The following is a 17057-nucleotide window of genomic DNA, read 5'->3' on the forward strand; positions in this document are numbered from 1 at the left end:
ATCCCGAGGCTTCCCCTGACCGCGACTCTCTGAAACCTAAGTCCCGACGCCTGGAAAAGACCCTGCACCCGCAGCCCCCAGGACCTGAAGGACCGGACTTTCACTGCAGAAGTGACCCCCAGGAGTCCCTCTCCCTTGCCCAAGTGGAGGTTTCCCCGAGGAAGCCCCCCCTTGCCTGCCTGCAGCGCTGAAGAGATCCCTTGATCTCTCATTGACTTCCATTGCGAACCCAACGCTTGTGCTAACACTGCACCCGGCCGCCCCCGCGCCGCTGAGGGTGAAATTTCTGTGTGGGCTTGAATCCCCCCCCGGTGCCCTACAAAACCCCCCTGGTCTGCCCTCCGAAGACGCGGGTACTTACCTGCTGGCAGACTGGAACCGGGGCACCCCCTTCTCTCCATTGAAGCCTATGCGTTTTGGGCACCACTTTGAACTCTGCACCTGACCGGCCCTGAGCTGCTGGTGTGGTAACTTTGGGGTTGCTCTGAACCCCCAACGGTGGGCTACCTTGGACCAAGAACTGAACCCTGTAAGTGTCTTACTTACCTGGTAAAACTAACAAAAACTTACCTCCCCCAGGAACTGTGAAAATTGCACTAAGTGTCCACTTTTAAAATAGCTATTTGTGAATAACTTGAAAAGTATACATGCAATTGAACTGATTCAAAGTTCCTAATGTACTTACCTGCAATACCTTTCAAACAAGATATTACATGTTAAATTTGAACCTGTGGTTCTTAAAATAAACTAAGAAAAGATATTTTTCTCTAACAAAACCTATTGGCTGGATTTGTCTCTGAGTGTGTGTGTACCTCATTTATTGTCTATGTGTATGTACAACAAATGCTTAACACTACTCCTTGGATAAGCCTACTGCTCGACCACACTACCACAAAATAGAGCATTAGTATTATGTCTTTTTTACCACTATTTTACCTCTAAGGGGAACCCTTGGACTCTGTGCATGCTATTCCTTACTTTGAAATAGCACATACAGAGCCAACACCATTTTACTTTTTGTAGACTTCTCTCCTCATCTCCATGACACTGATGGGGCTTCAAATTCTTGTTGCTAGATTCCTAGCTTTTTGTGCAGACCATGGTCTGGAGCTGAATGTCAGCAAAACTAAACTGATGGTATTCAGTCCTAGGCCAGCTAAGAGATGCACTATCCTAGTCGATGGAGTCCCCTTGGACAGGGTAGGCTCCATATACTACCTTGGTGTTCGGATTTCAAAATAATTTAATTGGGCAGACCAGATTAGCAAAAGCTCCCTTTTCAACATAAGTCATGCGCCATCTAGCCTTTGTATAAAAGCACTAAAGCGAGAATTCTATCTGACTCTCAAGATCTATCAGGCAAAAAAAGCTAAATGCTGCTACTTGTGGTGCAGAGATGTGGGGCTACTGGAATGCTCACAAACTGTCTGAGAGAAAATTGTTTTGTTAGAGCGTTATTAGCTTGTCCAGTTAGTATCCTTCTGGTTCCTATTTATTTTGAGCTAGGCCTTAATCGAATTTCAGATATAGTAGAATTAAAACCTCTGTTATACTGGGTAAGGATATGGACTATTCCGGAACTCAGTATTTACAGGGATTCACACTCTTAACTTTTAAAAAAGCCGCCTAGCAATTTCCATCCCATGGTTTAAGTATTTGTCCAACTGGTTTCTTAAGTTGCATCTCTGGGGCTAATGGGAGAGCCCCCAGGACCTAAGGAAAGCCCAGATGCTCTCTGAAGTCAGACCACTGGGCATATGTTAGGGAGAATTATCTTCTTGATTCAAATCATGGGCGGCGGACTAACCAATTTTTTGAATTAAAGTGGAATCCCTGCTTTGAGTCTTGACATTATTCTGGAACTCCTTGCTAAGAGCTTGTACATCTGCTTTTGTTACGGGTGTTTGCCATTATTGTCTTTTACTAGTAGTTGGAGGAAAACATCTGAATCACATTTATGCCCAGCCTAAGGTCTAGTTCCAGAGTCTGCCAAACATTCAGTTTTTTTTTTTGCACAACAGATCTGATCTCCCAAAGTGGATTTACCCCATTTGCCGGAGTCTGGCCATCAGGCAGTACGCTACCGCTTGTGGGATTTTGAAAAGTGGCACTTCTATTATAATGGTGCTAACAGTAAGTTTTTAGTTGCCGCATGGCACATAGGTACCCGTTTTTAAAAAAGAATGTTAATCTCTATATTGTAGGGGTGGTTGTATTTTCTTAAGATATTTAGAGTTAAGTTATTTCGAGCAAATATGCATGACCTGTGGTACGGGCCCTACGGGGATTGTTTTTTCATTGCTGTTTGTGTTAATTTGATGCTTTAAAGTTTTAAAAACATATTTACATGGATATTTGTTTCTTTTATGTATGCTTTGGCGGTTCTTTTTAATGACAGAATAAAGCTTTGTTTCATTGATTGACTGATGTCAGCCTTCTTGAAGTCTGCTGATCTCTCCTCCTTCTTCGTGAAGTCCACAGTTGACTCACAGGTGTAGTTACAACCTGTGGCGGCATGCTAGCCATATGCAGAGTAGTATGGTTAAAATTCCCCTCCTTCTTGGAACCACTGAGTGCTTACAACAGTTAAGAGACTGATTGACAAGCCGGGGTTAACGAGTGGGAGGAGAGTTTCCCTAATGTCTAGGCTGGGGAAATCTATGCTACTTCCTTTGTAGAAATTACATAGAATGCTTAAAAATAAATTATGCATCATAACCTGAAATTAAGCCTTCTGCACCATTTCATTGAGAAATGACCCCACCTCCCCCCACTCCATCCATTTTTGGCACGAAGATGCAGATCATGCAAAAAAACAAAAAAAAACAAAAAAGTACAAAATAGTCCAGGATCTAAAAATTTGATACCCGTTAAAAGTGTAAGTGACAGAAATACTGCACTGTTAAAGGGTGACATGCATTGGTTTGCCAAAAAGGGAAAAAAATAATTAAATGAAAGCAGGGACTGGCCAACCAACCTTGGTACTAAAGTGGTTCATTTTTCGGTAAATGTGTACATGTGCACAAGTAAAACAGCATCACTCACACTGCAGCAAACGTGGGCTGAGTAATGCCCGAAAGAGGCAGAATGTGAATGACATGTCAACACAGCAATTAATAAAGAGCGCTGACCAAAAGCCTCTCAGATAGGCATTTTTATTGTAATTTTTGAGGGAAACAGTCTAGACTAGACGTAAAAAACAGTCTATGTAGGTTCTGTGGAGAGTAAGAGGGTGCAAGTCAGTTGTGGCTTGACTTCAAATCATTGTTTCCTAAGACATCAACGTGTCATGTTGACAAAGCACGTGACTGGGCGCTCGACAAGCAGGGCTAAAAGTCAGTCATCTCTTGCAAGGAAAGAAAGGGCAGAAAAACCTGGCACAGCCATGCTTATTATTTTCACTGGGAACATCAAGTTGATACCTACATTTTCTCCTCGCTTTCTATTACACCTCTGTTTCCTCCTCCTTAGATATGTCCCTTTCTTTGAAGTGCTGGCCAAGATGGGCTTTGGCCTGCGCTCCATGGTGTGGGTACGGCCCCTCTATACCGACCACCTAGCACAGGTGATAGTGAATGGAGGCACATCCAAAGTGTTTCGGTTCTAACATAGTCCCAGGGAGGAATGCCCAATGTCCCTTGAGTTTTACCCTGCTCCTGGAGCCCCTTTCGGACAGGCAGGCAATACATAGCCACTAGAACGAGGCCTAGAATGGTCAGGTCATTTGGTAGACAAGAACTCCATCTATGCTGAAGACATTTTACTCTGTCTCAGACAGTCTTTACTCTAGATAGGATCACGCAAATACTCACAATATATCTTCAATACTCAGGCTATACCATCAATTGGGATAAGCCCCCAATTTACCTCCTTCATGGAACTACCCTGTGACTCCCTGGGACTCTGCAGCCGGCATCGTCTTGGTATGGGTTTCGTTACCTGGGAATTTATTTGACCACTGACCCAACTCAGTTCTACACCAATAACTTAGAATTGCCACTGATGTGCCTACAATGGAACGTTCAACATTGGAGGACCCTGCCACTGTTGCTACTCGCCAGAGCAGCACTATTTAAAATGATGCCACTGCCCCGCTTTCTCTACCCAGTTCAATATGTGCTGTATCTAGTCCCAATCGCCTATTTCAGAGCAATAGAAAGTGAAGCCCGTACTTTACTCTGGAACGGTGATCCTGCAGGTATTGCCACAAAGAAACTCACGGTGGCTGGTACAATGGAGGAAATCACCCTAACAGATATCCAACGGCATGACAGATCGGCAGAGCTCACAATCATTAATCACTGGTTTAATCTACCATCTGAGAAACCAGCATATCATATGGACAACAAAGCTGTGCAGACGGGAAGATACTGCAGAGCCCTCCAAGGCAGATCACGCCTAAGTCCTTTCCCTATGCAACAGCAGTCACACTCACCCTCTGGCATACAACACTATCTGCTCTTGGCTGGCGCGACAAGGTTACACAAGCCACTCCCTTATGGGACATCATAAATGAGACCTTATTGTCCTCTCTACGGTGGGGGACGAATGGACTCGAGAGGGAGGGATCTTGTTTGCTGAACTGCAAAGTGGAGGGGAGAGGGGGGATACAATGTACTTTAAATCGTGTAGTGCTGTACTTTGTTTGGCTTAAATACAATAAAAATATTTCTTAAAAAAATAAATCTTAACGTTATTAGGAACATCAACTGATCTTTCTGCACAACAGTACCAAGTCACAATTTTGTAATGTTGCAGAGGTACTATTCACAGAATAGTTTAGGCAGGTGATGCAAGCCGCTGGGTGACATTGTGGGCCTAAAGAACACAAACACTCGAGAATCTTATTAGTCCAAAATGTTAACAGTGAAAGCAAAATTAAAATAAAACACAACACTATCAATGCCTGCTACTTTAGTACTTCAAAAACACCAAAGGGGTTTTACACTGAATGCTGAAGTATGCAATATGATGTTTTCAAACTACCCCTATATACTGAAGGTTCCAGTTACATTACAGAGAACAGGCACTACAAAGGTGTACATTTTTGGGGTATTCCCAACAAATGCAGTAACATTCTTTCACTCACTGGCATGGAAAACGGCCAAAGTCTAGCGTTACGTATGGGGAAAGTACTTCTATCAGAATTCTGTAAGGGGGTGGTGAAGTAGGCTAACTCAAACCTTCAGATTGAAAAATTGTTGCAAAATGAAGAAAAACTAAACTGAAAATGCAGTCATCTGCAACCATAACCCATGACACCAGTTGTTCTAGGATTGTTTGTGTGGAAACCACCAATTTCTAACCTGCAAAAACTGATTTCAGCGAAGGATCTTGCCTTTAAGTAAAAAGTTATGCAGGTGAGGATCTCGAATCTCAAGGTGTGAACCAGATACTTGAAATTTATAAAATCAATTTGTCAACACTTTTTTTTGCACCTTTGTATACATACCTTTGGCGAAATGATGCTTTCAACACTGCTCTCCAAATTGCATTCGAAAACATGGGCTTTGGTTAGCTTTTTATCCCAGTGGGCCGCTAGCCAGATTTTGGCTAGCGGCCCTCGCTTGCTCAGGACAAAGTGGGCGTAGAACATTGTCCCAGCAGCCTAGGAACACACAAGGAACACCTAGAAAATAAAATAAATTAAGCTAAAATTTAAGATGAACTTATGTTTAATTATCAGCAAAAATATATATGTGACAACAGTAAAATAATGCAGAATTTGACTTTCATTTCTTCAGGAACAAAACATTTTCCAACTTCAATACAGTTACCTTTGCAGGTCTTAAAGAGTAAAAACGCAGATAAATAAACTAGGCAACTGGAATATACTAAAAAGCAAGATATAAAAAAACATTGTCGGAAATTATGCTTTGGGCTTGTATCCTTTAAGAGTGAGTGATCTATGCACTTAGACAACGAAAAGAGGATAAGGTATTCAGTCACATAAGAGGACCAGGGTTTTCATATTACCAGTGAGAGAGCGTAGCTTATATAATCTATATTAGCATGAAATGTTTATGAATTAAGGTGTGATGCCGCATAGAAACTATAATAGCAATTTTGCTTAGACGTGCGCTTGAAAGCGGAGAGTGGCCACCAATGTATACGCAAAGTAATAATGATGATCAAAATATTTATTTTACGTTCAAATGAGCTTATACTAACATTTGCGTTATTAAATCTGTATTGAAAATCTCATAGGCCTTAAGTTAGCATGAGCTGCAGCTTAGCTGCTTGGCTCTCATATTAAATGCATTTTTCTATTTTTTCAGTGTACTGACTCACAAGGGGCCATGACCCGGCTTGTACTTTTTCTTCAAACTTGGAAGATGAATGTAACCATGTAAATCCGTTTCACACCTTCTCATCGTCTTGCAAAATAAATGTTATAAATGAATTGAAACAGTGTAGATTAATGTAATGTACAAGGTCATTCAAACCGGTGAAGACAATGGAACTGCTGACCAAAAGATGTATAAAGAATTACAAAAGGATGAAGTCACACCGGACGTGCCACTCCTGAAGACGTCAATTATAAGGACCATTCAAAAACTTGTAAAACAATATGGGGTGAAGATTAGGATTACATAATGCTTAATTTGATAGGTAGTGGGGTATAACAAACGACCAATAGAATTTAGGGGGAATGTACTACGAAAAAGGGATAAAAACCCATGTCACAAGAAGTCATTTGGAATTAGGTAGGGAATGCTATTGATTTTATCCAGAAACTCTGTCACTCTGTTTGGTGACTTTTTGGTTTACTTAAAACCATCCTCGCCCTTAGACTGCCCAGTTACACTTAACCTCCTTATGAGGGAAGTGCTCTTTTGCCCAGAGCCAAGTTCTGACTGATGGCGATTTGACTGATGTCCTGAAGACGAAGACTGAACCTCTGCACTGACCTAATTCTTGGAGGGTAATTATGACAATGCAATTGTAATTTGTCTGTTTGCTTTTCCTTTCTAGGTACCAACTGCTTGCTTTTGACAGAGACCTTAGCTAGATGTTTTCCAAATTGGTGTTCTAAATTGTTTTGCATGAAGCCCAACATGCGAATGCTAATCAGTGGTTAGGACAGGTGCTCACCAAAACTGACGCAAATAGACAAATGACCGAGACTATGCTTTGTTGAACTGATGTAATTTTGACACACTGCTAAACTTAATCTATGTTCACGCCGTGTTATGTTCTGATGTTTGTGATTCTTGCTTTAATGAAAGCTTATCAAAGTTGCCATATTGTGACTATGCTATTATGTTTCTTGTTGTTGAGATTAACGCAATTGCTATTAGACTGTAATTAATAGGGAATAAAACTTATAAAATTCCACTAAACAAGGTGTGGTTATTAATGGCTGAAAGGTCATGGTAATGACTTTGAATTGATTAATGACTTTGACTAAAGTGAAATGTATTGTTGTGATAAATACTCATGACATTGACGTACTGATTGACATATTGATTAGCTATCTCGCCCTAAGGTGTCTCTCAACTGGGTCAAAGATTCATCGGCCTAAAACGAGTCCTGATGTGTAATAAATTATCATAAAGGGACACGTTATCACCAGTAATACATACATGATGTACATTCAGATTCAGTTTTGTTATACGTTCCATAGATATGCTGAAAATCTGGCATGTTGGGAGCACGAGGACCTATGCTGGGCATACCCAGGTTGCAGTACATATTAAGTTAGTGTAATTGATGGGAAGTATTAGAATAAATGTCACAGTGATCCCAGGAAAGGGAGGTGGGATGTTTATGGGTTAAAAGAAAACAAAAACGCACACATGAGTGCAAGACAGACGAAGAGGGACTACACAGGGAAAAAAACATGGAGGTAGCCACAATGGGAAGAGAATGATTTATATGATGCATTTTATCTAAGACTGCCACTATCACATTTTTCCTGTTTTTTTTTTTACAGATAAATACAAACATAAATCCATGTACTTGTCGGTCAACCTTCATTTGTTTTTAAATATAGAAAATAGCTCTTCATTTGCTCTTCTAGCACCCTAGTAGGCAAAGAGCATTCAGCAGCCTGAAAGCCACACAGACGGGAAGACCGTCTTTCCAAAACACCCGTTTATCTGTTGAAGCAAAGGAGAATCTCCAGGGGTTGACCTTGCTGATGAAAGCTTGAACACCGAGCTCTCAGGAGAAGGAAGCTGGATCAACAAGGCAGGTCTACTAGGGGCAGGCCTATGAGACCTAGCTATAGGTTGACTTGCTGGAGAATTAGTATGGCTCAATATCTCTCTCAAGGCTTTGTTAAAGGACAGCAAGGGTTCTAATTTACCAGTATATAATGCTGTCAATCATAACGGACAGTCAAATCGCTGCAGACTGGCCATCAGGGGAGTGGAATAAAATAATAATAATAATAATAATAATAAAAGAAAGCTTTCCTAATGAGGCTGCCTGGAAGATGTCCAACATCAGAGCCCTCCTGGCCAGTGCCACTGTGGCAACCTCGTCTCTGATACAGTGGGCCTAACAGCCCTTAGGCTATTCCTGGCTAGACAAAGCACATTTGTATGCACAGAACATTTGGGTACACTTTTGGACTACCTACCTGCCTTAGCACCAGTAAACAAATAAGAAGCATTTGCAATGCAATAGGTCTCACATTTGCTTGAGTTAAAGCTATTGGCATTGTAAATGCATAACTGCCACATAACCCTGCTGCATAATATGGTCCTGCCACATAATTCCAGTAGCCCTTTATGTATTTAAAGCACTTCCGTTTACCTTCTTCCTCTATCTGCAGCAAAAAATGAAGATATCGTAATTTTTGTAATTATTTTAAACCCCCCCCCCCACCCAGTGTGGGGACCCAGAGAGTACATAGAAAGAAGAGCACATTGTGCAGTGAGTTATGGGCAAAAATGTTTTGCAAAAGGAATGCCCCGCAAAGCATTATGGGGTGAGTTTCACAGAGCAGAGAATATTGTAGTATCTTGACTGATATGCTCAGAACAGGCCCAAGAGGGTACCATTATAAAAATAACATTTGTACGAAACAGTCATGTAACAATACAATCAGCCCTTAGAGGGTATAACACGAAAACAGAATGGCAGAAAGTAATGCAGTGTAACCATATATGTAGCCCCTAAAGGGTGTAGGGCCCTACACATTTTCAGGCTTAACAAGGCCCTCAAAACACAACCCACTCCCAGCTGTAAAACAAAAGCTCCAGCCATGAGAGAGCTTAAAAAGACATTGAATGGTGGGAGAGGTTACTTACTGTTTTGAGGTTTCCAACAACCTAGTGTGGGGATGCAGTTCTGACCTAGAAAGAAAGAATGCTGCGCTGAACATTTTGATGCTGATCCCATTGTCTCAAGACCACCACACAGAGTTATGGACAAAAATGTGTTGTAAAAGGAATGCCCCGCAAAGCATTATGGGGCGAGTTCAGCTCTCCGACTGTGCCAAGAGAGCTGCATTGAGGATTACTGTTTTCTTTTCTGTTTTAAATGCTCAAGTTGTATATTTTTCAACGGCTAAACTTGTACGCAGCTGGTACTCATGTAAATCGCTCCTCAGATCAAGGTTGTGCTATATGAAACTTGCTGTAGTCTTGAAAAACGCTCCTCAATTCAAGTTTGCGCTATATAAAACTTCATGTCCTCGTGTGAAGCGACCCTCAGATCGAGTTTGCGCTGTATGATTCTTATTTTTTTATTATTATTAAACAAATAAAAAAAGAACCACCCCTACAGCTTGCATCTTGACACCACAAAGAAACAGCAGCAAGTCCACAAAGAAGAGGAAGAAACAACATACGGCCAACGCAGCACAAATCGGTGAGGTAAAAGAGTAAAGAAGTGCACCACAATAAGATATATGGCCGATCGTGCAATAATCCATGTAACAAGGTCAATCTCCAAGGTGGCAACAAGGCAGCCTCAAGGCCGGACAAACGTAAAACATTTACCTATGAAATACAGGGAATTTTGAAAGGCAGGCCAAGCAACAAATGCAAGTCATAGGCATGAGATGGGTGTAGTACAAGCCCACAGATGTATATCACATGTCAAGAGACCTCGCTTGGGCGCTGCCTAGGCTCTACCTAAAAAGTTAGTTATCCAGTCGGTAAGCCTTAACTCGCTCAGTATAAAAAAAATAAGTTTTTTTCTCGAGAGGGAGTCATCTCCTCCTCAGTGGGATGCGACCGTGGGGGGAAAAAAGTAGGGAGGGCAATGGACTGTCCTATGTTGAAGGATGACATTTCCTGCAGAAACGTAGCACCAACTTCTCAGGAACAAGGTGGTATATCCGGAAAGGCGGAGAATATGCATCTTTATACTGCATCTCACTGGCGGCCCAAAGAAGTAATCACAATGAAGAATGCTATATTATTGGTGAGCAATCTCAGTGAGCAATTGTGTAGAGGCTTTAAGCTTGTGCACATCAAGGATACAATGACTACGTTGAGAACCCACTGAAGCATATTAAGAGGCACATAAGGGAACATAAGAAGGCCCTTTTAAGAAACGCATCGCAACAGGTGACTAGATTAACAAAGATTGGTTGCATAAAGGCCAAAAAGGCTAACAAATAACATTTTAAAAACTACCCATAGCAAAGTCTTGTGAGGCCAGTGACAAATATTGAAACATCCAACAAATTGGTCTGGGCTAAACTCCATGGACTACTGTGAAGGGGCATGCTGTGTCTGCTGAACTTGTCCGCTACACTGTTCACCATCAGAGTGATACAATGAAGACCATGGGACCACCAGTCTTACCATACTGCACACAAACCCATACTATCCTGTTTGATGCAGTACCAAATGGCAACTGTGCTGTCAACTGGGCCTTGGAGCAGTTTCCATTTGGTGAATGGAAGAAAAGCTCTGAGGGCCAACAGACTAGCACAGATCTAAAAAATAATGAAATTGTGTTTCTGCTTTGCAAGGGACCAAAAGCCCACTGACTTCTACCTCTGCATGCAACCTTCGGGCCCTTATTAAGCGAATCCTCTGTGTTGGCTGCAGATGGAATTTTGATGGAAAATTCAAACGATAACAGCAGGGTGACTGTTGCCCATAGGTTTTCCATGCCTGACTAAAGTGAGCTAGCCTCAACAGCCAGTCAAGGTGACCTACAATGATGGGCTGCGACCTATGCCATTACCTTCATAAATACCAAAGGGGCTGAGGTAAAGGAGGAAGATCAAAATACTGACCCCCCCCCACTATGCATATAAGACACTGAAGGCTGTAGGGCTGGCACATGAAAGCATGTACCCTGCAAGTACAAGGCCACCATTCAGTCACCCCAAATCCAGGGCAACAAGGACCTGGGTCAATGCCCCAAAACAGCCCTCCCAAAAGGTGTTCAGGAACCCAAGGTCTAATATAAGCCTGGGTCCGCCAGCCTTTTTGGACACAAAAGTATGGTGATAAGACAACACTCCCCCCAACCCCCTCCTGCCATCTCAGGAACTTTCAATAGCCCCTTTCTAGACAAGGAAGGAGGAGACATGATCTGCTAACATCTGAACAAAATATGGAGAACAGGAAGAGAGAATTTAAAAGGTTGACTGAAAAACCTGCAGCACCTAATGGTCTGAGGCAATAGCACACTAACAGGGAAGGTAACTAAGAGACTTTTGATGACTGTAGCATCTGCAACCACATCCTCTGGAGTCATGAAAAGGCTGTGGAGAGAGAGACACAATGACAAAGGGTAGCCTCAGAATTTTCAGTATTGCTGGTGGATAGCAACCCTAAGAAGCGGGTTGAAAAATAGCTGATTGTACTATTCAGACAGCTGTATCTCCAAAACTCCAACAGACATCAAATGGTAAGGGATGTCTGCAAGTCAACATAAACAGTAGTATGCCTTCAGGAATGATGCTCAACCACTACACTGCTGCCCACTGTACCATAAACCTAGACTGGCTCTCAGAACAGTCACATTGTGAATCTTAAATGGTTTCAGGAAAAAACGTTATTTCTGAAAAACAGCAAGCATTTCAGGCTAGATCTGACAGCTGGTGACTTAGTTTCCAAAAAGTAAAGACTAAAATGTTTCTTTGCTTTTTTTGTCCGTGCAATTAGTCTGGCATAAAAAATTAAAAAGGTAAGCCAGAAATATTTAAGTACATATTGCTCTTACATATCGAGCAGAAATGATTTTAAACATTATCACTTATTTTCACACAGCAAACTACTAAATGTTTTTTCTGACACTCTTCTAGCTAGATGGGCTATGCTTCCAGTGTGGCACCTACCAGTTTGATAGGACTGAAAAACTATTGGGAGATCAGTAATATCACTGTATACCACGGGATCCTGTGCATGTAAAAGGATATTGATGTATAGACATTTTGGAGCTTGGCTCAAGTAGACCTTGTGAATGAAGAAGGCCTATGACTATGGGAAGCTGGTGTGAGGATTTCAGCCTTAGTTGTAGGTGTCTACTCCCATTTACGCACACTCTACCAGCTTGGTCTAAACCACATTATATTGCACCATACAGCAGCATTATCACCAAGGCTCTCATCGATGGCACCCACTGCTCCGCTAAGAGGAACAGTGTACTCCCAAGTAGAGAGGGTTGGAAAATTATGTTCTCTGCAACTGCTGAAAAAACAAAAAAAGAAAGGAAAAACCATCTCACTACTCACAAAAGCATATAAAAACCAGATCACAGCTGGCCTTCAAGAAATCATTATTTTGTTTGCCCACATGTAACAGACTTCAGTGTCAAGGATTTGTTTTTCAGGATTGGCTCAAGATGTTTTAGACTTTTAGTTGCGTACAGTATGAGGAGTCAAGTCTGTGTGCCAAATAGAGAAATAAATAATCCCTTGAAAAAGTCTGTGGTGCTATGTAGAACTAAACACATGCGAACTGGATGAACTGATGGACAAAATCATAATTTACAGATAACTTTAAAGTTGGATGGATTCTTACAAAAAATATTTGTTATGTAGACTTTCAAATAGTTTATTGCACTCTTAAAAAAATTATTATATACAATGCTATCCGAAAAACAGTTACATAAAAGTATATATGAAGAGTTTGCGAATGCAATTAAATGGCACTACCCATAGGTATTGTAGGTTTTGAAACGTTAGTAACTTGTCATTTTCCATAGGTAAATTACTTACAGCATTTTCAGACATTACGTAGTAATATCACAATGGATTATGCTTATGTTAATATATTATCAGTGAAAATGCTTTCACATTTGTGTATCTGAAATTTCATTACTGAAAATGTGAGCCAACAGTTTTCAGCAGAGCAAAATTAAGGTAACCCTCAAAGGGGATATCACTTACAACGAAGGCGATCCAATAAATACTACCAGTGTCATCAGTCTACATGCCATGCCTTGGGAAAAACATTAAAAGCTTAGGTCCTTAACATTACAGGCACTTAATTAGTCCGCCAGATATGGTAGCAAAAACCAAGGAGAGCACTGTTGGGACAATGTCAATCTCAAGGACAGTACCAATTACAATCTAAATAGCTGTTAAGCATATGAAAGTGAAAATATATTTAATAGGCAATGATACAGTGTATCTGTTACTTTACTTAATCAGGCACAGACCATACCAAAGTTGAAATTGCCTGTATTCACATGGCAGGAAAGCTGAAGGCAAAACAATTTGAATGGGAGGGGATGCTGCTGGATTCTGTATGGCTCCAGGACCCTGCACAATCTTAAAATATGCAAACATAGAAAAAAAGTCCACCAGGGGATTTTGATTATTTAATGTTAACCCAGGAGGGGAAGCTAAGAGATGATTCGCTTAGGAAAATTATTTAAAGATCTTCATGAGGCTATTATAAAACGCCACTGTACTCGTACCAATTTACAACTTCTTTGATAAACACAAGATCCTTAAGCATATGAGTGTATCAGTGAACAAGTATGCTATGGCAATTTTCATTCAAACATGGCTGTTCAAGCGCTCTGGAACATACACTATCCATCCCTTTCAGCTGCTCTGTTTTATGCAAAAACAGAAAAGGGCAATAGCCTTTAAAACCTGACACACTTTTGGGAACAATGTGTAGCATCATGCAACTGATGAATTTAATTTGGGCTTGTGTACTGACCTCCACTACCCTGCTACGTTTCTGAAGGAGGACTGGAACTAATAATGACCTTGGCTCTAGAAGAGAAGGGGATTATGCTGGAGACTTATTCCTAAGAATATTGAAAAGGATAAAATTGCAGCACAACCTGTACACGGCTAGTTGAATTTAGGCCTTATCGTGTCATAGCTGAACTCTTGCTTTAGGAAAGACTGCTGGCTTAGGGATGACGGCACTTGTTTGTAGTCAACTAGGTTACATCTCACAACAAGTCGCAACTGTCGGCTCAACCCTCCAGGCTCACAAGCAGTTCCTCACCAGAAACCCAACTAGTAAAAGGTGATTTGTGGCAGCCTTTACGCAGGGACACAAGAGTGTGACATCTCAGGGGAGTTGTGGTTAAACAGAGATTACCCTTTTCTCACATGAGCAACAAGTCTCGTTCGCACACAGGCAATGAAGGAGATGCAGTAAAGTTTAACATTTTATTAACAAGACTGCAATCTACTGTAAAATGCAAGGGCTGCAACGATTAGGATAATGAACACTGAAAGAAGGAGAATTGTAAAAACTAGAGTCATGAATATAAAGACCCACCCACCATCTTGCAACTATATGAGATGTGAAATAGGCCCTAATATCTTAGCATAATGAACCTAATCTAACTTAAAGAAAGCTAGGTGTGTTAAACCTAATCTGCCAGTACCATGTCCATGACAAGAGCCCCCCCCCCAACCCTCATTACCCTGAAATGAGGTCTCTAGATCAGACTCTGTGGGGACATGAAGGCTGGGTCTGCCTCAAGGCGATGTGTAGCATAGATAGCGGTGATGGCATCTGGTAGGAATCCCTCTGATAACCTTGTCTGCATGAGATGTATTTATACAGATCTTGTAGGACCACTGAAGCAGGTATGTTCCCATACAATAGTTAAGGGGCAGGCTTGTGGCTGCAATTATGTAAGCAATTCCCACCAAAAGTACATTATGTTCCTGCTACACATAAGTGGGAAAGGGACATGATGTGAATACCTATGTATATCACTTGTCTGACACGGATAGCGACGCCTTCACAGAGTGGCACTGATAACGTGAAATCAAAACATCTATAAACAGCAACAATTTTGGAAGAAATAATTAAATAAATGTGCTAAAACAGAGCAGGCAAAGTAGGTTAAAATAAAATAAAATAAATAAATCACGAGGCGACGGTGGCACAGGCCTGCAACTAAGCTCTCTCCTGATTCCCAATCAAACAAAATAAGATCCACTACAACAGAACTACAGGGCTGACCCATACTGCAAGAATATAATTGATAATATTCTTTGGTAGACTTTTCTATACAGAACAATGCGGCCCAATGATCTGACAGATCACTTATCAATCTTATTTGTAGCATGAACGCTGTTAATTTCTGGTTTGGCGCAAGACATGATATTAATAAGGCAGTGAGGCACTTCAGTAAATGTTGGGATACATCACAAACACCTAATACAGAAAGCCAATTGGGAAACCGGGAATAAACAGACAACCACTGGTTTACTGTGGATCTCTGGGATCAAAAGACTCCATATTAGAAGGCTAAAAGGATATGGCAAATAATGAGTAAAGGGCTTTCAAAAACATTAAGTCAAATGTTATGAAAGGCCATTATACAAGGCTAAAGCATGCTTTTTCTGCAAAGTTTTTCAATGGCAGAAATTGCTCAAACATTATGTTGTATGTTGCATGGAAATTTACTAAACAAGAATGCTTGGAACCTTCTGTGCTGGAAACAATAGTGCTGTGTGTCTGACAAGCTTGCCTCACAGTTCATGAAGAAATTATGGGTATCACTGCATTATTATCAAAATAAGTAAACATTAGAAACTATCCTGTTTCTCTCTATTCAGACAGGCATGAAAATTGAGATAGTTATACAGCCTTCTTCTGTTCTCTGAACTTGAAATAGAAACACTAACTAAAAACAAAAATTAGGCTCACCAACTGATATTGGTTCCATTAACATCTTGATAAAAATATATAAATTAAAATCGGACGTTTATGGATAAGTTATTGTCTCACAACTCTAGCACTGTACCAGTGTCATGCACACTACCACAAGAATCTGCATTGATGAAATCATATTTAAGATACATATAGATATATATGCACCCGCTAGCACAAATTGTCAATTATTTTTATACATAGATGACCAGATATTTTCACTGTTTGACAATTGAGTGAATGAAATTAAGGAGTCCATCAAAAATGGTTTGATGGCTGAGGCACTAGATGAATTCAAATTTTGTAAGAATGAACACCTTCGACAGAAGTGACTGCATTTGGGAAAAGTAATCCAGTGCCTGCTCGAAAAATCAGGGCATATTAAGTCAGAGTGGCTTGATACGTTGTGCATAGTTAGGAATGTATGTTCTGCCAAAATTGAAGAAACCAAGTAAAGACTGTCTTTGTCTTTTTTTTTTTCCAGTGTGTCAGATGGGTGGAGTGGAGCACATTTCTATAGAAAGTGCGGGACCAGGCTCTTCCCCTCATTTGATAGCTCGTATCCCAGTAACAGTATGCTGAGAAAGGCTATTTTAGTCTTCTTAAAATTGAATTTGTAGCCAAGGGCAGCGAACCCTAAAACGATCCAATCGACCCTGGCAAGATGAATGTTGAGGCCGTCATCTGTGAGATAAATATTCACATAAGACAACACCTCGGGATCAATATCATGCAATATTGATATTACTCAGGCTGAGAACAGCCCTGGGCTTGATACGTTGTGCATAGTTAGGAATGTATGTTCTGCCAAAATTGAAGAAACCAAGTAAAGACTGTCTTTGTCTTTTTTTTTTTTCCAGTGTGTCAGATGGGTGGAGTGGAGCACATTTCTATAGAAAGTGCGGGACCAGGCTCTTCCCCTCATTTGATAGCTCGTATCCCAGTAACAGTATGCTGAGAAAGGCTATTTTAGTCTTCTTAAAATTGAATTTGTAGCCA

General features: G+C 40.9%; 1 protein-coding gene across 1 annotated transcript in view; it reads right to left on the bottom strand.

Moving 5' to 3' along the window:
• The window catches only part of RAD21 (RAD21 cohesin complex component), a 205049-nt gene that overhangs the window by 139059 nt on the left and 48933 nt on the right, over positions 1-17057 (bottom strand). The window contains exon 2 of the mRNA XM_069220648.1: positions 5453-5629. Within this exon, the coding sequence (XP_069076749.1) occupies positions 5453-5596 (144 nt within the window). The 5' untranslated portion in view covers positions 5597-5629. The remainder of the gene's footprint in view (positions 1-5452; positions 5630-17057) is intronic.

The sequence above is a fragment of the Pleurodeles waltl genome, chromosome 2_2 (genome assembly GCF_031143425.1).
Source record: "Pleurodeles waltl isolate 20211129_DDA chromosome 2_2, aPleWal1.hap1.20221129, whole genome shotgun sequence".
Lineage (NCBI taxonomy): Eukaryota > Metazoa > Chordata > Amphibia > Caudata > Salamandridae > Pleurodeles > Pleurodeles waltl.